The 26,990-nt window shown below is 35.5% G+C and overlaps 1 protein-coding gene across 1 annotated transcript in view; it reads left to right on the top strand.

Moving 5' to 3' along the window:
- VWA8 (von Willebrand factor A domain containing 8) overlaps positions 1–26,990 on the top strand; it is a 380,985-nt gene that overhangs the window by 193,754 nt on the left and 160,241 nt on the right. Inside the window, exon 21 of the mRNA XM_015120969.3 lies at positions 476–552. Coding sequence (XP_014976455.3) covers positions 476–552 — 77 coding nt within the window. The remainder of the gene's footprint in view (positions 1–475; positions 553–26,990) is intronic.

Below are 26,990 nucleotides of genomic sequence, written 5' to 3'. Positions count from 1 at the left end.
AAAATAAATGAGTGTTTGATTCTAATAGAAAAAGTACAGTATTATATTTACCTTTCTGTAGCTAAAAATCATAATTCTGAAGAACTGATTAGAGAAACCATTGTTTTATACTTACTTGATCACCTTTGATGGCACCCTTCAAATCTGAAATAGTTAATACTATGGGCATCTGCTGTAATGCCTAGACTTCAGTGTAAATTTACAGAACAGAAAAATCAATATGTAGGAGGCTAATTTATGGATTTCCTTTCAAATAAGAATGGCTTAGGACTAGTATGTTTAGAAATAAATTTTTTAAACCCTCATGTCATAGGAGATATTCCGTATATGTTTGCCAGTTTGGTTTTCATGAATGATAAACTAAAACAGTAAAAAGGTGAGAAAGCAGGTTTTGGTAAAAGACTTTTCTGGTTTGGCATAAGCTTATCTCCAGAAAATAGCCTCTTTTTGTTTAATGTTTTCTGTGTAATTACAGGGTGTAGGAAAAAACAAGATTGTTGACAGATTCCTTCACCTGCTCAACAGACCCCGAGAATATATTCAGCTACACAGGTAAGACTATTAGACCCACAGCCTCTTAAAAATCTCATTTAATCATTTGTTTCCCTCCTGGTCCAATTTGAAAATACTTTCTTAAAGGCCCATTTTATAAACAAGTTTTATTTCTGTTCTTCTTGCTCTTTTCTCTCCTTTAAAGGTAATAAAACCATGCAAAATTTATTTTTAAAGTGACTAATGCTTTATAAACATGAATTAATAGATATTCTGTGGACAGAGAGTGATGAACATTACAGTCTAGGAACAGATCTCATCAACATAAAGGCTCTTAAGTTAGAAGAAAAATATGTAGGATCTAAGCCTATTCTCTCACAAGCAGCTAAAATAGCTCACAAGGAGAAATAATAAACTATGTAAATCTCAGGTATGAGATAAGGAACCCAGAAATCTGGAAGGAGTACATTATTAGTTGTCTCCTTGCCTTCCTTAAAGTTACTTTTTGGATAATTTTATATGGTTAGAATGCTGGTTCAGCTTTTAATCAAACAGTTTTTCCCAATATGGGTCATTTTTAGCTTTATGAATGAACCTGTTCTAATTTTTAAAAAATAAAATATAAATGACAGATCCACCAAAAACAAAACAGAAAGATAAGTCAAGAAATATATCAAGTAATGAACAACTTAAAGCTAACTTAGATTGTTAGTGTTTTAATCCCAGGAAGTAAAAAATATATAGTATAATACAGCATTGAATTGAGTTATAAGAGTTAGTTTCTGGTTTGGGTCTTTTCACTAAGTGATTATCAGTTCTTGAGAGAGAATTGTAGGAGAATAAAGGGCAGAGTTAGTGGGTCAAAGGAGAAAGAGGAAAGGACCCAGGAAAAGCTGAGATATGGTGAAAAACTGCCTTTTGGGATTTATACCTCTGACCATGACGGTAGTGGTAGCAGATTGGCCCTACCACAACAAAAACGGTAAAACTGAACAAAATTCACAAACACTAGGAAAAGAAGAACTACTAGGGATCTTTGACCTGAACAACTACCAGAGCTCCTACATGACCAGGAGCCTTCATTAAATACCCCTGGTATTCAGAAAGGTATTTATCTTTTAAAGTCTATGTTTAGAAGTAGGACTAATCTATCCTTAAAGTAAGAGTTACTCCATACCTATCCTTACAAATTTTAAAACTAAGCCCTGATAAAGAAGGATGTTTGCTATTTAATATTATTTTGAAAGTTTTGTCTCATACAAAATGGCTTTAAAAATAAAAATAATGGGTATTTGGGGAGGTAGGGAGGAATACCTTGAAAAAATCAAGGTGATTCAACAGTAAATTGACTTCATACCTGAACAAAACTTAACACTCAACCAAGAAGACCACAAAATCCAAACACTCAGCAACATAGCATTCATTGAGTCAAGGATTCAATAGGAAATTACTAGACATACACAAAAGCAGAAAAATTGGTCAATAGAAATAGACTAAAAATGACAGGATGATGGAATTAGCAGACAAGGACGATAAAACAGTTGCCATAAATAGATTCAAACATTTAAAGGGAGAAAAATGTGAATGTAATGACAATAATTGGAAATTCTTAGTGTAAAAATGACAACCCTAAAAAAGCAGCTTCACATACACACACATACACAGAAAATTATTTGAAGAGATAATGATAGGAAAATTATCAAATTTGATAAAAAAGATAATGTCACCAATCCAGGAAGCTCAGTGAACTTCAAGCAGAATAAACAAAAAAAACACTACATGGCATATAATCAAATTGCTAAAAACCAAGAGAAAAATCTTTAAAATTACCAGAGGAAAGAAGACATATTACCTATAGGGGAACAATCATAAAAATGCTGACTTCTCCTGAGAAATAGATATGAACCACAATTCAATGGAAGTGCTGAAAGAAAAAAAGATCAGTATAGATTAGTATATTTGACAAAAATATTCTTCAGAAGGCAAAATAATGACATTTTCAGACAAAAACTGAGAGTGTTTTTTATCAGCAGACCTGTATAATACAAAAAAATAAAATTACAATTCAGAATTTCCTATGAACATAGATGCAAAAATTTTTAACAAATGTTAACAAATCAAATTCAACAATATATAAAAAGGATAATATGTCATAACTAAGGAGGTTTTATCTCAGGAATGTAAGGCTGGCTTAACATTTAAAAATCAAATAATATAACACATTTACAGACTAAATAAAAAACCATATGATCCTCTAATTGCTGCCAGAAAAATCATTTGAGAAAATTCAATATCCATTCATGATAAAACATCACATAAACTACAAATATCAGGAAACTTCCACAATCAAATAAGAGGCATCTATAAAAAGCCTATAGCTAACTTCATATTTAAAAATGAAAAACTAGTATTTTTCTCATGATTAGGAGAAAAGACAAGAATATTAACTACTCATATTATGCTGGAGGTGCCAGCTAGCACAATAAAGCAAGAAACCTGAATAAATGGCATGCATTTTATTTATAGATGACACAATTGCATGAATGTGTATATAAAAAATCTTAAGAAACATACAAAAAAGGTATTAGAACTAACAACCAAGTTAAGCAAGGTCATAAGATACAAGGAAAATGTACAAAAATCAATTGTATTCCATATATAATATATTCCATATATATATATATGCTAGTATATATAGCAATGGGAAAAAATTTAAAAATACTGTTTACAGTAGTGTAACGAATATATTTAGGAATAAATTAATTTAATATATGTGCAAATTTTGAATTTGCTATTGTTAATGGTGTGTAACGAGGTCAACAGACACTGTTATTTCTTCAGATACTTCTAATTTGCTGATGGCTGTTTGAAATGGAACTGAAGGTTATCTGTTTCATACTCATGAGATGATGAGCTTCTGTCATAGTAAATTCTTCCCCTTATCTTCATCTACCTCAACATCCCCCTCAATATCCTCAGTATCTGTGCCATATAGTATTCATTCTAAATTATTTGGAAATAGAAAGTATTCTTCTTTGTTGTTTACAATACATTTTTAATCCTGATTTTCTGCTACCATCATTTCTGCCAGTATTAGAGAATTCTAGTTACAAAGCTAGATCCATGAATTTGCCAAGCTAAATATAATTCTTCTCAATATGTTAGGCATTAAATGTTAAGAATTTGTTCCCTAGAAAGCCCTCTTCTCATTGTCATATTACTTGTCCCCCACATTCCCACTCGTAACTTTCCGTGTTTCTTTCTTCTATCACCCATCATTTCATTTCCCAAATTTTATATAAGTCAACTACATATTTCAGAAAATTTCTAAGCTTTTCAAGTGCTTTAAGAATATAGGTTTTTACATGTTCTCTCTTATAAGTGGGAGCTAAACATTGAGTATTCATGGACATAAAGATGGCAACAATAGATAGTGGGGACTGCTAAAGGGCAGAGAGAAGGAGGGGAGCAAGGATTGAAAACTAACATTGGTTACTATGTTTACTATGTAGGTGGCAGGATCAGTCATACCCTAAACCTCAGGATCACACAATATAGCCATGTAACAAACCTGCACATGTACCCCCTAAATCTGAAATAAAGGTTGTAATTATTTTTTAAAAAGAAGACTAATACTGGTTTTTTTATTCAGCTTCATCCAAATTTTTACCACACTATTTTTATATCTTCTCATGGCTCTTTGTATGAATAATGTATTATATAAACTTAGGACTTTCAACTCAAAAAATTTTTAAATATTTGTCATATTAAAACTACAGGGCTGTGTATTATAGGAGATATAGGAAGAAATAAGAAACATAATCCTACAGGAGCTGTAATTACTTGTAATTATTTCAATCTTCTGTGTTCCCCTGAAACACCTTTTTTTCCCCTCTCCTTTAAGCTATTCAATTAGTTTTTCCTCTCACATGGATAAAGTTGGAAATATAATGAAAGAATCAGAATTTTCAACTAGTTTACTAGTTCTCACTTGAATAATTTCATTTGTAACATATCATAGTTCCAATTTTTGAGTTACAGGGCACCTAGCAAGACCAGTATTTTGTATTTAAGGATGATAAGTGAGCATTGCAGTTCATTCTTAGCAGAATTTGTGCTGTTTTGATTGCATAGTGTTTACCTCCTACTGTAGACTGAGGGCTCCTTTAAAAATATTTTATTACTTGACAATTTTAATGTATATACAGATGCTACTTAAGCGTATAGTATCAATTTAGAGCAAAACAAATGAATTTAAATTTAATATTTTAAAATAATCAAGGAAAAAAACCTTTTTTTCTTAAAGATGGCTTCAAAAGTTGAAATTGTCATTGAAATTTATACTCAGAAAAGAGGAAGTCACTTTTTATGGGAATCACTTCACCATGGAGATGTATATACAGATGCCATATAAGTATATACTATCAATTTAAAGTGAAAACAAGTGAATTTAAATTTAATATTTTACAACAATGAAGCAGAAAACCGATTTTTTTCTTAAGGATGGCTTTAGAAATTAAACTCAGCTCCCAATATAATACCCTAGGAGAAAGAAAGTCATTTTACATGAGAGTTTCTTCATATCATGAGGGCAGTTTCTCCATCCCTTTATTTTGAACAAGAAAATATATGTTTAGAAAGATATATTAGGCTGAACTGCCTCAGTCAATTCTAATTTTAGATTATGGTCGTTTCTTAACACAACCAGCAAAAAAGGAGACAATGAAATATAACAAGTATTAGTAATTATTTCTAGGTGTATGTTACCACCATTATCTTTATAAGCAGGCTTTTTCGTTGTGGATTCATTATGTTTATTAGCCATAGGATGTTCTGATAAATGTTGTTTTAGGATCTGTTCCCTCTAATTATTGGCTTAAAGTTATTTAGAATATCATCTTATGATATTTTAATGTCCTTAGGCTCAGTATTGATATTCCCATTTTTATGCCTGGTATTGGCTGTTTGCCTTCGCAATCAGTTTTGCCAGGGGGTTATCAATATTATTGGTCAAAGAACTAACTTTTGGCATTGTTGAAACTCTCTTTTGTATGTTTTGTTTCTATTTCAGTAATTTCTGATTTTATCTTATACTCTTCATTTTGTTTCTGTTGGATTTCACGTGTTCTTTTTTAAAACTTTTTGATGTGAATGCCTAAATTATTGATTTTCAATCTTTAATTTATAATATGCTCATTTGAAGCTAAATATATATAAGCTATATATTTTGAAGACCCCTTTCTTTGGGTCTCAGTTCTTTCATCTCTGACTAAGAGGAGCAGTTGAGGTCATTTATATAAGAATATCTTTCTTAGCTCTGTATTTGAATATCTTTCATTGGGCAAAAAGAAGACAGTATTCACGATGCTTTTAAAAGTTTAAAGGATTAGAGATACCATGCCTTACTTTCTGCCTAGAATGTCTATAATACTAACCATTTGTTACAAAATAACAAATGATCCATAAATTGTAAAGAGTTGCATGCTGCTAATTTATATTCTATAGTAATTCTGACATTGGCTAGATAAAAGTATAGATGTGTTATCTATGAAAATAAATCATAAATTAAAAATATAAAAAATTCAAAGCTAAATATTTATATTTTATAGTACCCATTACTATATTATTGATTAATAATAGTATTACAAATAAAATATCTATTCATTTTAACAAGGGCCCTAAGTATCTCCAACAATATTGGTTATTTACTGTGTAAAGTTGGAAGTGAAATGTCTCGATTTCTGTTTAAAATACATACATTACCCAGTTAAAATGGCTTTTATCCAAAAGTCAGTCAATAGCAAATGCTGGTGAAGATGTGGAGAAAAGGGAACCCTTGCATGCTGTTAGTGGAAATGTAAATTAGTACAACCACTATGGAGAACAGTTTGGAAGTTCCTCAAAAAACTAAAAATTGAGCTACCGTAGGATCCAGCAATCCCATTGCTGGGTATATACCCAAAAGAAAGGAAATCAGTATATTGAAGAGATGTCTGCACTCCTATGTTTATTGCAGCATTATTTACAATAGCCAGGATTTGGAAGAAGCAACCTAAGGGTCCATCAACAGATGAATGGAAAAAGAAAATGTGATATATTTACACAATAGAGTACTATTCAGCCATCACAAAAGAATGAGATCCTGTCATTTGCAAAAACATGGGTGGAACTGGAGGTCATTATGTTAAGTGAAATAAGCCAGGCACAGAAAGACAAACTTCACATGTTTTCACTCATTTGTAAGAGCTAAAAACTAAAACAATTGAACTCATAGAAATAGAGAGCAGAAGCGTGGTCACCAGAGGCTAGGAAGAATAATGGGGTGTTGGGGAAGTGGGTATGGTTAATGAGTACAAAAAATAGTTAGATAGAATACATATGATGTAGTATTTGCCCACACAAAAGGGTGATTATAGCCAAAAATAATTTAATTGTACATTTAAAAATAACTAGAAGAGTATAATTGGATAGTTTGTAACACAAAGGATAAATGCTTGAGGTAAGGGATACCCCATCTACCCTGATGTGATTATTATGCATTGCATACCTGTATCAAAATATCTCATATACACCATAAATATACACACCTACTGTGTACCTGTATTAGTCTGTTTTCATGCTGCTGATAAAGACATATCTGAGACTGGGCAATTTACAAAAGGAAGTGGTTTATTGGACTTACAGTTCCCTGTGGCTGGAGAGGCCTCACAATCATGGCGGAAGGCAAACGGCATGTCTCACATGGTGGCAGACAGACAAGAGGAGAGAGCTTGTACAGGGACACTCCCCGTTTTAAAACCATCAGATCTCGTGAGACTTACTGTCACGAGAACAGCACAGGAAAGACCTGCCTCTATGATTCAATTAGTTCCCACTGGGTCCCTCCCACAACATGTGAGAATTCAAGATGGGATTTGGGTGGGTTCACAGCCAAACCATATCAGCACCTGCAAAAATTTAAAATTAAAAAAAAAAAAACACCATACATTAAAGATTTTTTACTAACTAGACTGACATTCCTACTAATTTCAGTGTGGGGAATTTATTATTTATTATATACAGCTTTAGGGCTACATTTGCCATAACATTTTATATACAGCTTCAGCGCTACATTTGCTATGACATTTCAGCTCATAAAATTGCTTTAAGAGAAACATGTTTAAAAGACCTAAAAAAGGCAGTCTATAAAGAATGTTTAAGATTTCTCTAATCTATGGATAATCCACTTAAGGTCTTTACTTTGTTTATTTTAGATTCCTTTCAATGGAGTTGTGATGTTACCATCTAAATAATTAGTCACACTTAGTTTATGAATGTCGTTTGAACAAATTAGTTATAAAAGCCATTCAAAACATAATCTTGATAAGTAAAACTGTCAGCAAACATACGCAAATAAAACACAACCAGTATACTTTTAAATATGGCCGTGTTATGTTTTGATGATCAGATTTCATAAAGCCAGCAAGCTGGGCAATTCATGTATTTAGTTAAAAGCAAGATGTCTGAAGAGTATGATATAGGTGATTTAAAAGATTAATGAAAGTAATTACTTTTGTAAGTATACATTTAAAACGGAAGGGAATATATGACTCCCATTTGTGAAGTGAATCTATTTACTTGATTTTTTATGATGTTATGTTAATTTGACATTAAGAGGACACTTGAATATGTTAACTTCTGTAGCTGTATTTCCTCCCTGGTTAAAAATACATGTCTATATTAAAATCAGACTTATTTTAGGGCTCTGAAATACTTATACTGCCAGAGTTTTTTTCATTTGCTATCCTTCATAATTGAAGAGGACAGCACAGATCCAATCATTAACATGACCTATGCTCTTGGTTAGTTTTCTAATAGCGGTGCTTAGATTGGGAGATCCCAGGTCTCCCAGGGTAGCCCCAACTTTCTCTTTCAGTGAGACTTTCTGCAGATATTCTCAATTTACTCCACACTATTCAGCGTCCTACTCACAAGTTTTGAATTTGTAGCATGCCTTCTTTATTCCTCCATCTAAAATGTAGCTCCTTTCTCCCCCAGCCCTTCAAGGTTTGCTCCACTGTTACTTCTACATAAAACCTTTTGTGATTTTTCTTCATTCTGGGTGTAACTGTTTGTTCCCTCCTCTGACACTCCACAGAATTGAATTTGTATCATTGTGATAGAAAGGGCATGGGTTTTAGAGACCAAATCCAGTCTTTACTAACTTTTCTGAGCCCTGAACTCCTTGAGTCTTAATTTCCCTGCCTATCAAATTGAAATAATAATACCTTGCAGGGTTGTTGTGAGGAATAAATGAGAGAATGTGTGCAATAGGCCAACCACAGTATCTGGCACCTTTAGGTGCCTAAACATTTAGGCAACATAGTAACTGTTAGCTTCTTGCCATATGCTCTGCTTTCTTATCAAACATTGGTTTGCACTGTAGTAGTTTCTATATCTTATTTCCATCCCCTCCCCTTTGCCCAATCATGCCTTTCCAACTAAATCGGGAACTTTTTGAGGGCAAGAACCTGGTTTATTCACTATATGTTAATTCATTCACCTAATATCTATTCATTTTGTTTGGCAGTGTCTGTTTTAGGCACTGGATGACGTATAGGTGATGATATCCATCTTGACCTAGTACAGCTTGCTTGTCAGTGGTGAAAATGCATCAACATTTATGGTACAGTTATTGTATATAAGCTATGATAGAGCATGTGCAGGTGCCATGGGAGCCCTGAGGAGGCTCAACTCTCAGAATACATGTCTGTGGTATGGTAGAAGATAGGGAGAAGGTAGCACTCAAACTGAGTCTTAAGGGATAAGTAGGAGTTTTCTAAGTGGAGCACAGAGAAAGCAGCATTATGGTTGTTAAAAACAGGCAGGACTTGAATCACAGAAAACACTAGGAAGTGATCCAGATCATATTGTTGGTGCTGAGCAAACATACTAACAATGAGAGTGGAAAGAAGGGACATATTGAAATAGGTTTACAGGGCTAATTTTAGCCTTTATAACCATGTGGAGGGTGAGGGGAAAGAGAAGTTAATGGTAACTCCTGTGTGATCTACCAATCATGAGGCAGGTACTTGGTGTGGTTCTTAATTCATAGCAGATATCCAGTAAGTATTTGTTTAAATGACTTGGTATGTGCTAATTTCATCTGAAACTTCCAGGTCAAGCTCCCCTGTGGTCAGCCGTGCCTACTGGGGAGCACTAATGCTTGTTTTAGAATTCAGTAAGGTTAATTCTACATACATAATAGATCTTTAACTGTTATATAAGTGCTCTAACCAACTCAGGTCATTAAAATATTGTATCATGGATGGTTATTGTTAAAACACTTACTTTTCCTCTGTCATATTTTTATACTTTTTTTGTGAAACCAAATGAAGTAAACCATTTAGCAAATTCCGCCCTCTTAAAATCAAATATCCTGGAGTGAATGATGACATGCTTTACAAAGCACAGCATAATTCAACATATGAGGCTCCCTTCAAGCTGAAGAAAACTGAACGTGACAGTATAAATTTTGAAATTCACGAAGTCCCGGAGGGCACATAGAAATACTGGCAGAAAATAGAAAAAGTAAAAGCTTTTCTGAAGTCTCCTGGAAAAAATGATTGAGTCATCACAACATTCTTAGCACTGATAAGAGCACTGGAGAACTCGAGCCCTGTCCAATGTCAGCTACTGCACAGAACAGCCAGGGTGCTCCCTCTTTCTCATCTTCCCCATTAAAAATTTGAAAAGGCTGTTTTGGAAACATTTTTATTAGCAATTGAGCAGTAGTTTCCATATTAAGAATGGCTTCTATTGCCTCCCCCTTTTTAATTTTTTACAAAATGAATTATGCCAGTGCCTCTACTTTTCCATGTAGATCTTTAGGTTTGTAACAATTTTTGATTCCTCTAGATGATCTCCTAATTGATTTAAATTTTTGTATTTTTTTAAAATTATACTTTAAGTTCTAGGGTACATGTGCACAGTGTGCAAATTTAGTACATATGTATACATGTACCATGTTGGTTTGCTGCACCCATTAACTCGTCATTTACATTAGGTGTATCTCCTAATGCTATCCCTCCCCCCTCCCCCCTCCCGACAATAGGCCCCAGTGTGTGATGTTCCCCTTCCTGTGTCCAAGTGATCTTGTTGTTCAATTCCCACCTATGAGTGAGAACATGCGGTGTTTGGTTTTCTGTTCCTGCGATAGTTTGCTGAGAATGATGGTTTCCAGCTGCATCCATGTCCCTACAAAGGGCATGAACTCGTCCTTTTTTATGGCTGCATAGTATTCCATGGTGTATATGTGCCACATTTTCTTAATCCAGTCTGTCACTGATGGACATTTGAGTTGATTCCAAGTCTTTGCTATTGTGAATAGTGCCGTAATAAACATATGTGTGCATGTGTCTTTATAGCAGCATGATTTATAATCCTTTGGGCATATACCCAGTAATGGGATGGCTGGGTCAAATGGTATTTCTAGTTCTAGATCCTTGAGGAATCGCCACACTGTTTTCCACAATGGTAGAACTAGTTTACAGTCCCACCAACAGTGTAAAAGTGTTCCTATTTCTCCACATCCTCTCCAGCACCTGTTGTTTCCTGATTTTTTAATGATTGGTGTGAGATGGTATCTCATTATGGTTTTGATTTGCATTTCTCTGATGGCGAGTGATGATGAGCATTTTTTCATGTGTCTGTTGGCTGTATGAATGTCTTCTTGTGAGAAGTGTCTGTTCATATCCTTTGCCCACTTTTTGATGGGGTTGTTTGTTTTTTTCTTGTAAATTTGTTTAAGTTCTTTATAGGTTCTGGATATTAGCCCTTTGTCAGATGAGTAGATTGCAAAAATTTTCTCCCATTCTGTAGGTTGCCTGTTCACTCTGATGGTAGTTTCTTTTGCTGTGCAGAAGTTCTTTAGTTTAATTAGATCCCATTTGTCAATTTTGGCTTTTGTTACCGTTGCTTTTGGTGTTTTAGACATGAAGTCCTTGCCCATGCCTATGTCCTGAATGGTATTACCTAGGTTTTCTTTATTTTTTTTTAATTTACCATTTGCATAGCAGCTACTTTGTGCCAGGCACTGTTCTAAGCTGTTTTCAAACTGTAACTTGTTACTGCTCACTACAGCTCTATGATATCAATAATATTATTATCTCTGTCTTGCAAATGAGGCTACTGAGACACAGAGAGGTTAAACAATTTGGCCTAGGTCACATAGCTGGCTTCATACATTCTGGCTTCAGCCCTGTGTTCTAACCACTGTACTGTACTGCTGCTTGAGTTTATTGTGCTGAACCCATTGTATTTTAGTGAGGATAGTACTGCAGTAAGTATGTCACTAAAGTATTATCCATGTGATAGGACTGTGGGTCAACCAATTATTACAATCTACACTTTAGCCTATGTATAATATAATACTTGATTTTTAAAATTCTAGCATCATGTTCCTAATCCTTGCTCAGCTTGATCCCAAAGTATTTTCCACATTTTTTTTTGGCCAGTTATTCCATATTATTCCATTTTTATCAATAGTGATATCCTTATTAAATTTCACTTCGCCGGATTATTACACTTATGTTGATGCTCAATCACATCTCATTTGAGAATTGTCGTCAGTAAATTTAATAGCCCTGTTTTCTGTTCTGTCACCTGGGCAATTCATAAAAACGTTTACCAGATTAATTCCTGTGGTCTTTCAGATGATGTTCCTCCCCAGCTGGGTACCTCAGTAATATCCTTTTTTTCAGTGTACCCATCAAGTGGTTACATTATCCTGGCATCTAATTTGTGGCTTATGGAGTTGATGAGTCAGAGCTACAGACTCCTGAAGCTGGAGATACCAGCAAGTGGTATGCTCAGGACTGTTTTGGAAAAGAAGACTGGAGACAGGATTCTATGGGTTTCTTCATCTTTATTTTCTAAATCACAAGCTTAAGGAGCTTGAGAACCACTGAGATGCAATGTGTATTTTCTACTTAGTTTTGTTATGTCCCTTGCCACTACAGAACAGCTACATTCCTTTCAAGTGTTATTTACTTTTTTAGTTTGAGAAAAACGTTAAAAATCCAAAAAATGTAAATACAAATATATAACACATATCCAAATTTATCACCCAGATTTAACAACTGTTCATATTTTTCCAAATTTGACTCTACTCTTCCTTTTGCAGAAATAAAACACTGTAATTATAACTGAGGTCTCCTTTAGCCACCACTTCCAGTCTGGTCTCCCCTTCCTCAAGTCAATCACTATTATAAATTTAGTTTATAATTTTTTAATCCTTTTTTAATTGTAAAGCATAATTTTATTAAGAAAATCATTATTTCTATGATAAAATCAGAGATATTCTGATGGAAGAGGAATTTTTAAAAATTTTAGTCCTTATTTGTAATAAAAATAAAAACAACTCTGGGTCAAATGGTTTTTCTAGTTCTAGATCCTTGAGGAATCACCACACTGTCTTCCATAGTGGTTGAACTAGTTTACACTCCCACCAACACTGTAAAAGCGTTCCTATTTCTCCACATCCTCTCCAGCATCTGTTGTTTCCTGACTTTTTAATGATTGCTGTTCTAACTGGTGTGAGATGGCATCTCATTGCGGTTTTGATTTTCATTTCTCTGATGACCAGTGATGATGAGCATTTTTTCATGTGTCTGTTGGCTGCATAAATGTCTTCTTTTGAGAAGTGTCTGTTCATATCCTTTGCCCACTTTTTGATGGGGTTGTTTGATTTTTTTCTTGTAAATTTAAGTTCTTTGTAGATTCTGGATATTAGCCCTATGTCAGATGGGTACATTGCAAAAATTTTCTCCCATTCTGTAGGTGAGCAAAGTATCACAAGGACAGAAAACCAAACACCGCATGTTCTCACTCATAGGTGGAAATTGAACAATGAGAACACTTGGACACAGGGCCGGGAACATCACACACTGGGGCCTGTCGTGGGGTGGGGGGATGGGGGAGGGATAGCATTAAGAGAAATACCTAATGTAAATGACGAGTTAATGGGTGCAGCAAACCAACATGGCACATGTATACTATATGTAACAAACCTGCACGTTGTGCACAAGTACCCTAGAACTGAAAGTATAATAATAATAATAATAACAACAACAATAATAATAAAAAATAGGCCAGGTGCAGTGGTTCATGCCTGTAATCCCAGCACTTTGGAAGGCCAAGGCGGGTGAATCACGAAGTCAGGAGATGAGACCATCCTGACTCACACAGTGAAACCCCGTCTCTACTAAAAAATACAAAAAAAATTAGCTGGGCCTGGTGGTGGGCGCCTGTAGTCCCAGCTACTCAAGAGGCTGAGGCAGGAGAATGGCGTGAACCTGGGAGGCGGAGCTTGCAGTGAGCTGAGATCCAGCCACTGTACTCCAGCCTGGGCGACAGAGCGAGACTCCATCTCAAAATAAATAAATAAACAAAACAACTCAAGATGAACTGTTTCAATCGTATATTATCTTAACATGTTTAACATCATGTCCTAACCACTGAAACCTGCTCTCCTCTCTCTGGACCTTTCTAGTTAGCACCAGCTGGTTTCTTACAGGGTTGTTATAAGCGACAGAGTGAAGAAGATACCCCCCAACTTTGTTCTTATTCAATTAGATTTAAAATGGTGTTTTGTTTTGTTTTGTTTTTGTTTTTGTTTTATAAAATGCCATTCCTTATTGTTTTAGCCAGAATCTTCAGATGAGGGCAACAGTGACAAATGAGCAGAAGAGGATGGGATGAGGGGCTTAAACTAGTAGTAAATTTATGTATTTATGGGTGGCTCAGTTCACAACTTCGTTAGCTAATTTCTGTTAACTGAGATGTACCTATGATGTTTTATGCAGAAAGAATTAAAAGTATTGCTAGAAGATCTAAGAATTATTTCTATGTTTTTCTTCATTCATTCAAACAGTGAACAGATATCTTAGGTTGAGTTCCCTAGCAGCAGAACCAGAGATGTAAATGTTGGTGGAAATGATTTAGAGGGACAGCTTCTAGGTGAAATCTGTAAGCAAGTGAAGGACTCAGGAAAAGGCCAATGAAAAGAGGTGGTTTAGCTAAAGGCTGGCCTCAGCCTCTTCGTAAGGAGTTCTGGAGCGTGAATGTTACTACTCAGTTACCCCATCTGAAGGCAAGAGCACCAGCCTTTTTCACCCTCATATCTCTAAGTCATTGATTTAGGGCTGCCCTGAGGGAGAAAGGGAGGCAGGCACCTGTGACCTCCCAAGCATTTCTGGGTGAGGTAACCTCCATTAGTAGAAGAAAATTCTCTAGAGAAAAGTTTAGCTTTGAGCTTTCAGAAGTCAGCGCTGCAGTAGCTGGGGTATAGTTGCAGTTGGTAGTAAAGGAGATCTACTGCAACAAACCTTTACTGAGTTCCTCTTACGTCCATACTACTGTTCTTGAGAATACAACAATGAACAGAATGACAGACAAGGTCACTGCTATCATGAAGCTTTCTTTCTAGTGGTGAGAAGATAGGCAATGAACAAATAATTTAATAAACAGGAAAATATCAGTGCTATTAATAAAGTGAAAATGACATAAACATTTTTAAAGGGTAATGTGGTAAGGAACAAATGGGAGACTACTTGAGGAGAACTCAAACATTGATATGTTTGGCAGCAATTATTATTTTCATAATTGTAGTTTATTTGTGGTGAGACATTCTGGCATTTCAGCAGCTTTGTCTGTTCTGGAGAGTCGGTAGCTGAATTGACCCAATGCAGATTTGATCTGTAAGCGAAGTAATAGCCAGCCTTTCACATTTACAGCAATTAGAGGGTTGTAAGAATTTTGTCAAGTGACAGTTTGGAATAGGACTGCAGCCAACAGCTCACGGCACCAAGCCAAGTTAAGGTCTCTCACTAGGGAAATAGAATCATTTGTGTCAGCATGCTTGTAGCAATGAGAACCAGTCCATTGCTCATCTTTTCTTGACTGAACTATTGCAGTAGCCTCCTGGTTAAGAACTCAGCCTCTAATCTCTCCTTTCCATGCCTCACATGTTTCTACCAATAAAGCTGATTACTTACTCTTCTGCTCAGAACCCTGCAATGACTCCCGTTGCCACTATCTGTTTCACTTGTCTTACTTCCACCTACCTTTCTCTCCCACGTATGCATAAGCCATATGAGTTGCCTGTGGTTCTTAGGTATCACATACCATATCTATTACTCCCCAACTTGTTCCATGCAGCTCTTGTTGCCTGGAATTCCCTGTCAAGTCTACCCGGCAAACTCATACTTTGTCTTCAAAATGAAAATCAAAGTGTTTTCCTGTAAGAAAATATCTTAGATCCTTCCCTCTTCTTTTCCACAAGCAGATATTGGTTCCTTTCTTTGTGCCACCATAAGCATAAAGTGGGGTGCAAAAGAGCCTATGTTTGATAAATGAGATTGAAAAATGCGTATTGAACTACACGGAATGCAGTCAGTATTGCACTTCTTCCATTTGGATCTCCCGTCTTTGTGAGTTCTTTTTCAGAGATGCTAGGCATTGAAACAAAGTAGCAAAGAAAGCTGAAGTTAGGAGGAGACCCTTAAATCACACAATAATAAAGTGTATCAATAACATTGCTCTTCCCAAAATATCCTTCTTTAATTTTTAATGAGAACAAAAAGGTTTTTCTTTAATAACCAATAAAATCCAAGAGTGTTTTTAAGGTGGTGTTTTTCACTTTTAGCTCATTGTTTTTTGTTTCTATTTTTGTATGTTTTGGAATGTGTCTTCTTAAAAACTTTCATTAATGGTTAAGTTTTGAGCCACTGACCTAGAACAGGCTCTGGTATTGTAGCTGTCATTTTTTTATAACAATTACATATTCCCATCTCTGTCTCCTTTGCTAAACAGAGAGATCTCCTTAAGGGCAGGTATATATCTTTGAACTTCCTACTTCCAGCATAATACCTGGAGTATAGTGGATGTTTGATAAACATTTGTTAAACAAATGAATGAATGTAATGTCTCTTCCCTTCCATCCATCTTTGAAACATCCATTTAGAGAATCTTCTCCAATCCAGTCTCTGAAATGGATAGATGATTGGTTCTCTGATGGCTTCATATTTTCTGTGACATGAAGGTCAGACTCTTCAGAATGGCAACGAAGACTGTACACTCTGGACTTAGCCTGCCTGTCTAACTCTGTGTCCTTCCGTGCAACTGTATCCTAGACATGCTGGGTAACTAAGTGTAGCCTTAAACTTCTCTTGCATCCCCCAACTTCTACATGCTTGTTCCTCTGCCTAGACATACTTTCTACTCATTCCTGCCAGTTAAAATCAAATTTCATAATCAGGACTCTGTTCTTTTCCATCAGGATTAATTGCCTTCTCTTCTGTATCCCCACTGCACTTTGTTTTGTTTTCTGTTATAGCCCTTGTCATCTTTTGACATGAATTTAATTTAATTGCCTTATATCTATCACCCTGTCTGTCATGTGAGCTCCCCGAGATTGGGGTCTGTGAACTATTCATTCTATAAACCATGCCTAATAACCTGCTTTGCACACTGGAAATGTATAAATATAATTCATTTTATAATTAGTATTTAATACACTCGTGTTTATTCTTTGGCTAACCATTTTTTACATGCTTACAATGTTGAAGGCATAATGATAGACACTAGGTATATGTAAAAAAATGTTATACCCTTGTCTGTAGGCAGTATATGTCTTGTGAAGGAGATACTCATGTGAACAACTGAAAAATTTCTTAAGTGTAAAGTGCTTCCTATAGAACAGTAGTTCAGCTGGGAGGATAACAGTGAGAAATAAGGAATGCTTCTAAGAGGAGGTGACATTTGAGCTGAGTGTTTAAGGAATGGACCTTAACCGTTTGTCATAAAAAGCGGGGGAAAGGGAAGAGAAAACTTTCCAGAAAGGAGAAAAGGTGCACACAAATAAACCCGGTGTGTAAGGAACTTCTAATAGCTCAGTATGGCCTCACGGTACATGATTGAAGTATCTGAAATGCATCCATCTCAGCAAGCATTGGGAACACCTACTACATGCTGGTTACTTTTCTAAGTGTGAGTGATGACATCAGTGAACAAGTACTAAAAAGGCCAGTCTTCATGTTTATCTATAGTTGCTGGTGAGAGGGAGAATGAGATCATTAAAATATGTAGTACATCAGATAGTGATAAGTGTTATGGGGGAAAATAAAGCAGGGAAGAGGGCCAGAGCAGAGATTACAGTTTTAATAGGTTGATCAGGCAAGGCCTCGCTGGGAAGGTTGACATTTGAGTAGCACTGGATAGTAGCCTATTTCCAGTGTTTTGCCTCTGTAAACATGCCTATTTTTTTCTAAGTTGACCCACGTATTAAGTATTTTGTTTTGGTGTGGTTTTGAAGACGTTTTGGCTAATCTTAAATAAATTGCAGTGATACCTAAACTCGGATGAGAAAACGGGACAAATGAACCACATCCTCATGTTCATCCTGAAAGAGTAGAAGAGATTTCCTAGGAGATGAGGAACTTTTTGGTCCCACATGATGTAAGCTATGTGATATCTTTAAAAGGTGCCATTGTTGAAATGCCTACCAGCAGGAGTCAGAAAATGCTGCACATACCTCCTTCTTGGCATCATTCTGGAGGCTCTAGATGGTGATCACTCTGACACAGTGCATAAAGTGAAAAAACTGATTGCATTTATACCAAGATATAATGAAGTCCAAGATATAATGTGGTTGATACTAGAACAGAAAAATGCGTGCAGATGCTGAACTTGCTCTGCAGCGTCAGCCGTCTTCAGTTCAACTCAGTTTCCTGAAAGTGTTGGCTCAGGACAACAGCTCCTTGCTATTTTCCTAATGATGGCTTAAATATTTTTGTATTGAAAGAAACTAGGTTTATTATGGAATAGCTTCAAAATTTACATCACTGTGACATAGGGCTAGAGAGTAAAAGAAGTTTTAAATCTTAAAAACATGTACATCAAATTTTAAGATAAAACATAAGATGACGAGAAAATATGTTTAGAGAGCTGCTTCAGTCTTCTGCCCTCTGATTCCTCAGAACTTCTGAGGTTCCTTTTCCTCTGCCATTAAAATGACACTGGGGGCCAGGTGCAGTGGCTCACACCTGTAATCCCAGCACTTTGGGAGGCCGAGGCAGGCGGATCATGAGCTCAGGAGATAGAGACCATCCTGGCTAACACAGTGAAACCCCGTCTCTACTTTAAAAAAAAAAAAAAAAAAAAAAAAGTAGCTTGGCATGGTGGCAGGTGCCTGTAGTCCCAGCTACTTGGGAGGCTGAGGCAGGAGAATGGCGTGAACCTGGGAGGTGGAGCTTGCAGTGAGCCCAGATCGCGCCACTGCACTCCAGCTTGGGTGACAGAGCGAGACTCTGTCTCAAAAAAAAAAAAAAAAAAAAAAAAATTATCTGATCTTTGACAAACCTGAGAGAAACAAGAAATGGGGAAAGGATTCCCTATTTAATAAATGGTGCTGGGAAAATTGGCTAGCCATAAGTAGAAAGCTGAAACTGGATCCTTTCCTTACTCCTTATACGAAAATTAATTCAAGATGGATTAGAGATTAAATGTTAGACCTAATACCATAAAAACCCTAGAGGAAAACCTAGGTAGTACCATTCAGGACATAGGCATGGGCAAACACTTCATGTCTAAAACACCAAAAGCAAAGGCAGCAAAAGCCAAAATTGACAAATGGGATCTCATTAAACTAAAGAGCTTCTGCACAGCAAAAGAAACTACCATCAGAGTGAACAGGCAACCTACAGAATGGGAGAAAATTTTTGCAATCTACTCATCTGACAAAGGGCTAATATCCAGAACCTACAAAGAACTCAAACAAATTTACAAGAAAAAAACAAACAACCCCATCAAAAAGTGGGCAAAGGATATGAACAGACATTTCTCAAAAGAAGACATTCATACAGCCAACAGACACATGAAAAAATGCTCATCATCACTGTCCATCAGAGAAATGCAAATCAAAACCACAATGAGATACCATCTCACACCAGTTAGAATGGCAATCATTAAAAAGTCAGGAAACAACAGGTGCTGGAGAGGATGTGGAGAAACAGGAATACTTTTACACTGTTGGTGGGATTGTAAACTAGTTCAACCATTATGGAAAACAGTATGGCAATTCCTCAAGGATCTAGAACTAGATGTACCCTATGACCCAGCCATCCCATTACTGGGTATATACCCAAAGGATTATAAATCATGCTGCTCTAAAGACACATGCACACGTATGTTTATTGCGGCACTATTCACAATAGCAAAGACTTGGAATCAACCCAAATGTCCATCAGTGACAGACTGGATTAAGAAAATGTGGCACATATACACCATGGAATACTATGCAGCCATAAAAAAGGATGAGTTTGTGTCCTTTGTAGGGACATGGATGCAGCTGGAAACCATCATTCTTAGCAAACTATCACAAGAACAGAAAACCAAACACCGCATGTTCTCACTCATAGGTGGGAACTGAACAATGAGATCACTTGGACTCGGGAAGGGGGACATCACACACCGGGGCCTATCATGGGGAGGGGGGAGGGGGGAGGGATTGCATTGGGAGTTATACCTAATGTAAATGACGAGTTGATGGGTGCTGACGAGTTGATGGGTGCAGCACAGCAACATGGCACAAGTATACATATGTAACAAACCTGCACGTTATGCACATGTACCCTAGAACTTAAAGTATAATAATAATAAAAAATAAAAATAAAATAAAATAAATAGAAAATTTAAAAAAAAATTACACTGGAAGATAGGCAGGGGTTGAATTGTTTAACTTCTTTTGCTAAAAATGCAAAATATATTGTTTTTCCTATGATGCAATTGTATCTTCCTTTATGAATATCTATCATAAAAACTCAATAAAACAGGTAAATGATAGAAAACTTAAACACAGATTTTCTTTAAGGTAAGAGTTTTCCAAACAGTGCTTATTTATATACTATTTTTTGTTTGACCTGGGTGGTTAAAGTCTGATAAACATAAAACTAGAGAATTGGGAATTTTTTCTAGTTGATGAACAGCCAAAATGAGAATAAAATAATTCATGGATTAGAGTGTGTCAAATAATAATATGCTATATACAAAATGCAACTTATATGGTAAATTTTAGATAACATGTATTATGTGAAGATGTATTTTGGGTTATTAACCAAAACAGACATACCTAACCAACTTCATAGGGAACCTGATTCCTCTGGTAGGTTTAAACTGCACCAGACTAGCTTGTTATTTGTCTTGATAAAAAATATTCATTTTAACTTTATTTCTTTAAATTGCCTCTGACAAAATATCTTTTGATATTTAATCTCATGCAAAATTGAGTACTGTACTAAAGATGGTACATTATTAGTTTGGTAAGATAAGCTCCCTTAAGTGTAGTATGAATTTGAAGTCTTCAAGAAAAGGAATTTTTACCTGTTTTGTTCACAGACATTCCTCCAATCTCTAAAGCAGTACTCACTGGTATTCAATAAATATTTGTTGAATAAAAGATCATAGAAAGTCCTAACATGAAAAAGTGGTCACTCACTAATTTTGTCTTTTTATACACTTTTATGTTGTTACTTAATTGATAAAGTCTTTTTAAAAAGGTAATATATACTGTATTTACTGCTAAAGATTTACGTGGTGGGTACAGTGTTCATCAGCCACACCCACTGGTTGCATGTGTGTGCATCTTTGTACCCTCATTCAACTTTGTATTTTTATCCTTATTTCATTCCTCTATTTTTTTTTCAAAAAACAATTAGAAAATATGTTTTTCTGTTCAAATAAGGGACCTGCACACTGTCTTTCTTTTTTGTCAGGAAAAAGGAAAATGATGTTCCTGCAAAGAAATTAGGTCATGTTGAATGCCTAAAATTTATGATGCTGGAAAGCTAGTTTTCAGAGTGCAGAAAAAATATCCATTTTTCTATATACTATTTTAGTAGATTTGTTTTTATTTCTAAAGAGTGGACAACTTAGAACTTTTTCAGTTAGTTAAAATATTCGATTATCAGCATGGCTTTGACTTTGGAAGAATTTCTTTTTAAATAGTGTTAATATAGTAGTAGGAGATGTGGTGGAAGTAAGTAGATTTTGTAAACACATTTTGAAACGTTTAGTTTCCATCAGGTGACTGTTTTGCTGTGGCTTTTTGCTACCAGCTGTTCCCAGCAAGACCCTACCTCTGAAGAGCAGAGTGTTGTATCACCGATAATATTCTATGAATATTATCCCCTAATGTCTTCCTTCCTTCTATAGTTTGGATGTTTTGCATCTGAGCATATTAGTGATGAGTGATTGACTACCAAATAAACTGCCCTACAAAATAACCATTTTAAAATATAGAGTCTTCAGCAGCTTTGGCAGAAATATTTTACTTATACTAAAAGGACTTTTCCCTCAAAGCGTTCCAAATATTCAAAACACTGTATAATAATATTCTTTCTGTCTCTGTCTCTTGCTCTTTTGTCTTCCTTACTTTTTACACTATCACATTTCTTCAGTGTTCTACATTAATTCCTTCTGTAGAGATGAGTAATCTTGGGCTTCAGGAGGTTAGGAGATTGACCAAACTAGGAAAAGACCTCAGATTTAGTCTGGTGCTGGTTTTCAACACTGCAATAATCATAGCTCATTTTGTCTTCTTCTTTTTTCTTTTTTCTTTTTAATTGTACATTGACAGTTTATAATTGTATAAACTTATGGGTTCTGTGAAGAGGGAGTTGTGTGGGGAAAAAAATGTATAGAGTCCAAAACGATGTTATACCTTACGAATACAATGCGAAATAATTAAATCAAGCTAATTAACATATGCATCACCTCAAATAGTTAACATTATGTGTGATGAGAACATTTGAAATTTACTTAGCAATTTTGCAATAGGCAACACTGTTATTAACTAGAAATATTCACCATGTTGTACAATAGAAATCAAAAAGAAGAAAACACGTTCTTCCTGTTCAAAATTCTATACCCTCCTATTGTTCTATCGGATAGCAACACCGCTTTTAACACTGACTGTTTTTGTTTGAGGGGCTAAGGAAGTTTCTTGCCTAATATGGCAAAGTGAATTTGTCTTTTATAGATAGGGCTAGGGGATGGGATGCCACTACTCTGCGGACAGCTCAGACTGTAAACATCAAGGGATTCTTAAACTTGTTTACATCACCTTTTACTAAGTACCACTCTATTTTATTAGTGATAATTCTGTTTAGTCCTCTTTATCTTTATTTCTTTACTCATTTTAAAGTAAGTCTTGTGAAAGTTATGTTCTTGATACCAAGGACTCATCTTCACTTGAAAAATATCTTTTGACAGCGTTTACTTCTCTCAATCAATGATGTTAGGCTTATGTCTTACTGGTAAAAATTGCCATTTAATTCTCTTTTCATAATTAAACTTCTGTTTGAAATGATGAGCAGATGGGCATCGTGGCTCACTCCTTTAATCCCAGCATTTTGGGAGGCCGAGGGGGGCAGATCACCTGAGGTTGGGAGTTCAAGACCAGTCTGGCCAATATGATGAACCACCATCTCTACCAAAAATACAAAAATCTGCCAAGTGTGGTGGTGCATGCCTGTAATCCCACCTCTTCTGGAGGCTGAGGCAGGAGAATCACTTGAACCTGGGAAGCAGAGGTTGCAGCGAGCCAAGATCATGCAATTGCACTCCAGCCTAGGTGACAAAGCGAGACTGTCAAAAAAAAAAAAAAGGAGAAATGGGCAAACATTTTTTCAGTGCTGCCTTTGTTCCATATTCTGTCTTTCCTTTCTCATGTTTGAGTCATATTATTGTGTGGACCATTCCTATAGGCATTTCTATTTTAATGAACTATAAAGACAGAGAAGATTTTCGTCAGCTCTTTGAAACTCTTGTGTGTCTTCTTTCTTCCTCACTCTTATGTTTAACTATTATTAATTTTCTAAAATCAATCTAACTATAAATGAGTTAAGATACAAGTTATTAAAATATCATCCTTAAAGTAAACATCACTATTTTTAGATATTGTGCTCCTCAATAACTTAGAAGATACTAACTTAATGTACCTTTATAAACAATCTTTCAGAACAGATCGTGCTTGCTCTCTCTTTCCTTATTTTGACAAAAACTTGGTCTTTACACAATTTAATTGCTTTTATTACATGTGGAATAATTTTAAATTACTATTGAAATATTAGTAACTCTAATTTTTTAAAAAGACTTTAAAGTGCCAAAGTTAAGAATAGAGTTTAGTACAGTATTCCTTTGAGCAGCCCCTTTATTGACACAGGCTTGAGTTGATAGATGCTGTAGTTTGTAAGATAGTCAAAAGTGAGAACAGTGATAACAAATGTCAACACTTAGCTGAACATTCTAATTCATTCATCGAGTATTACTGATAAATGTTTTGTACTGGAAAGACATCTCTTTTTTAAGCTTTAGGCTAAGAACATGTGACTAAAATGTGTTTTAAGTTTTCTTCTCCCTAGTATTGTTATGACACTAAATTTTCATTAGCTTATATTTCAAAGCTGTTTTTGAAAGGAATAATTCACAAGAGGACTGAAGCTGCAGGCAATAAAATATTCTCTTAGGGTCATTGTTTATTTGTGTGGAGAATTAATCTTTTTATCCAAGTTGCTCATAAATGCGGAGCAATGATTTTAATCAAGCACCCTCTGAAAAAGAAATACTATATTGTCTTTAAGAGTCAGTTTATGCTGCCTGTAACAACAGTAGTCACCTTATTACTTACTAAGTTAAAGTTTGCAATTTTATAGTATATCTTGGAAATCGAGCCTTTTCTTATTGTATTAAGTCTTATGCAGACAATAGTGGATTGTTTCCCACTTACATAATGAGGGTAACTTACTGAAACATAAACCTACTAATTTCTTAAGTTCATTATTATTTTACATATTTTACTAGCCTTTGCTTTTTTTTAATGTACTAGATGAAGGGACTTATTACAAGAGCAGAAAAAAACCACCTTTATCCTATATATTTCTCTTTCTCACATACTACTCCACTAAAAGCCACATTTCCCATTTGCATTTATTCTCATTTTAGTCTCTTTTGGAAATCATCTGATTTGTGCTTGTTTTCTCAAACCTGTGATTTTTATTTCTAGCACAAAAGTCTTTTGAGAAATCTAATTTGACACGTTGTATGCTATCAGAATTCGAGTGTTACAGAGCAACTTCATTTTCTTTTTAAAATTAGAATTCAGGTTGAATTTACTTAATATGCTATGAAGCTCAATAATTATTAAGATAACAACTGAATTTCCTTTCTAATAATGATGCAAGAGTTCCTTTTTCTATTTGGTGCTGGAAGATGACATGTTGTTGCCCATTAAATATGTGAAAGCTGAGGTGAGAAATTCGTTATATTACTATAAAAATCTGTGTGAACACATCTATTTCCCTTCCTCATCCACTCCCTTCTCTATTGCTAGAACATTAACAATAAGTAAGTAAGTTTAACTAAACTTTGTTCTTGATTTGTTTAAAACTTTAACGATTAATTTGTTAGCGCTCTCTCTCTCTCTCTATATATATATATGTCCTGCAGTAAGTTTATAAAACCCATAAATACAGAAAATTGATATATGACAATCCATTTGTTACATAGGGAACATTTTATTCATACTGAAGATTTATAATCACCAATAACTTGCCACAATGTATTTTTCACTTTCCCTACCATCCCACGGGGCTTTATTTTTAGACATAATTTAATTTGTTTTTTAGAGAAGATAAACAAAATTAGATTCTTTGTAAAGTGTAGTGCTAGGGCCATAAGAAGCAGTAGATTATGGGGGCAGGTGCCAGGCCCAGGAGAGCCAGGATTATGGCGATGGGAGTTGGATAGGAATCAGGAACAGCAATAGGCCAGAATCCCAGAGAATTAACCGAAGAAACTGGTCAAGTTAGAAGGAGAACCCTTCCAAGTTAGATGCAAATAAGGCAAACATCTAAAATTTGTAATTGTCAATAACTGTATTGCCAGCATACCTGTTCAAGCTCCAAAAATGAGGAATCTGATGAGGAAGGTACCCACTGCAACCGTAAGTTCCAATTCAACTCCATCTTAGACATAAACCATCATCCCTTGACTAGTCAATCCCATACATACCTTCTCAACATGACTATACTTTCTAATACAGACCTACAGATGCATTCCTTAGAATGCACCATTTCTTTTTTTTTTTTTTTTGAGATGGAGTCTCGCTCTGTCACCCAGGCTGGAGTGCCGTGGTGCTATCTCAGCTCACTGCAACCTCTGCCTCCTGGGTTCAGGCTTTTCTCCTGCCTCAGCCTCCTGAGTAGCTGAGGTTACAGGCACGTGCCACCATTCTGGGCTAATTTTTGTATTTTTAGTAGAGATGGGGTTTCACCATGCTGGTCAAGCTGGTCACAAACTTCTGACCTTGTGATCCGCCCGCCTCAGTCTCCCAAAGTGCCAGGATTACAGGCTTCAGCCACCACACCTGGCCAGAATGTACCATTTCTTACCCCTAAGAGAATTAGCTTTACTCTAACCCACCATTTACTAGAGTAGGTTCCAGATTCTCTGTTTAAAAACAAAATCCAATGATCTAATAAATTTGGAAGTCTGTATATTTTATCCTGCACTATAAACTACATCGTTGACTTTTACTTTTTTGTATTTTTTGTTTATTTCATTCATTCAACAAATATTTATTGAATTCCTCCAGTGAGCCAGACATCTAGATGGGGAACAGAATGAGGGACAGTGTGGGCGTGTTCTCTATTCTTAGATCTTACAGTCTGTGTGGGAAGATAGTAAAACAAGTACTTACAGTATAGTGTGTTAAGGGCTGAATTAAGGGATATATGGCAAGGGGATCACGTAGCAGGGGCATGTAAGCTTGTCTACAAAAGGTCAGGGAAGGGATTTTTCAAGAAGTACCATGTATGCTAAAAAACTGAAGATCAAGTGAAAGGTAGGCAGGCAAGGAACTTTCAGTCACAACAACAACAATAATGATAACAAATATCTAAAGCTGGTATGTAATTACACCCCTGCTATCTGCCAGATACGGTGTTAGACACTTTCCAAGTGTTCTATCAGCAATCCTTTTGAGTGGGCTTTATTACTTACCCAAAATCACATGGCCAATAAGGGGCAAAACAAGAATTTGAATCCTGATTGATCTGACTCCAAGATCTTCTTTGCACTACTCCACAGCTGCCTCTCAAAGCAATTAACTGATTTTTATTATATTTGTTCTGCTAAAAGAAAAACAGTTATTTGATGACATGTTAAGTTTATCTTGTTTTTTATTGTCAAGTGCTATTTATTACTTTTTAAAAAACAGATACACATTTTGCAATTTTAATAGATTATAGTAAAGTTTGGCATTTGGGTGTACGTTTCACAAGTATAACATCAAGGTCTGAAGTTCACTGTCCAGTAGTGTCTTATACATAGTAGATAGTCAAAACAACACAATTGCAACTTCATGCTTTACTTTGAATAAGAAGTAGGGTAGTTTGAAAAAG

The sequence above is a fragment of the Macaca mulatta genome, chromosome 17 (genome assembly GCF_049350105.2).
Source record: "Macaca mulatta isolate MMU2019108-1 chromosome 17, T2T-MMU8v2.0, whole genome shotgun sequence".
Classification (NCBI taxonomy): Eukaryota; Metazoa; Chordata; class Mammalia; order Primates; family Cercopithecidae; genus Macaca; species Macaca mulatta.
The sequence above is the reverse complement of the archived record's forward strand: the minus strand, read 5'-3'. Positions and strand labels throughout refer to the sequence as shown.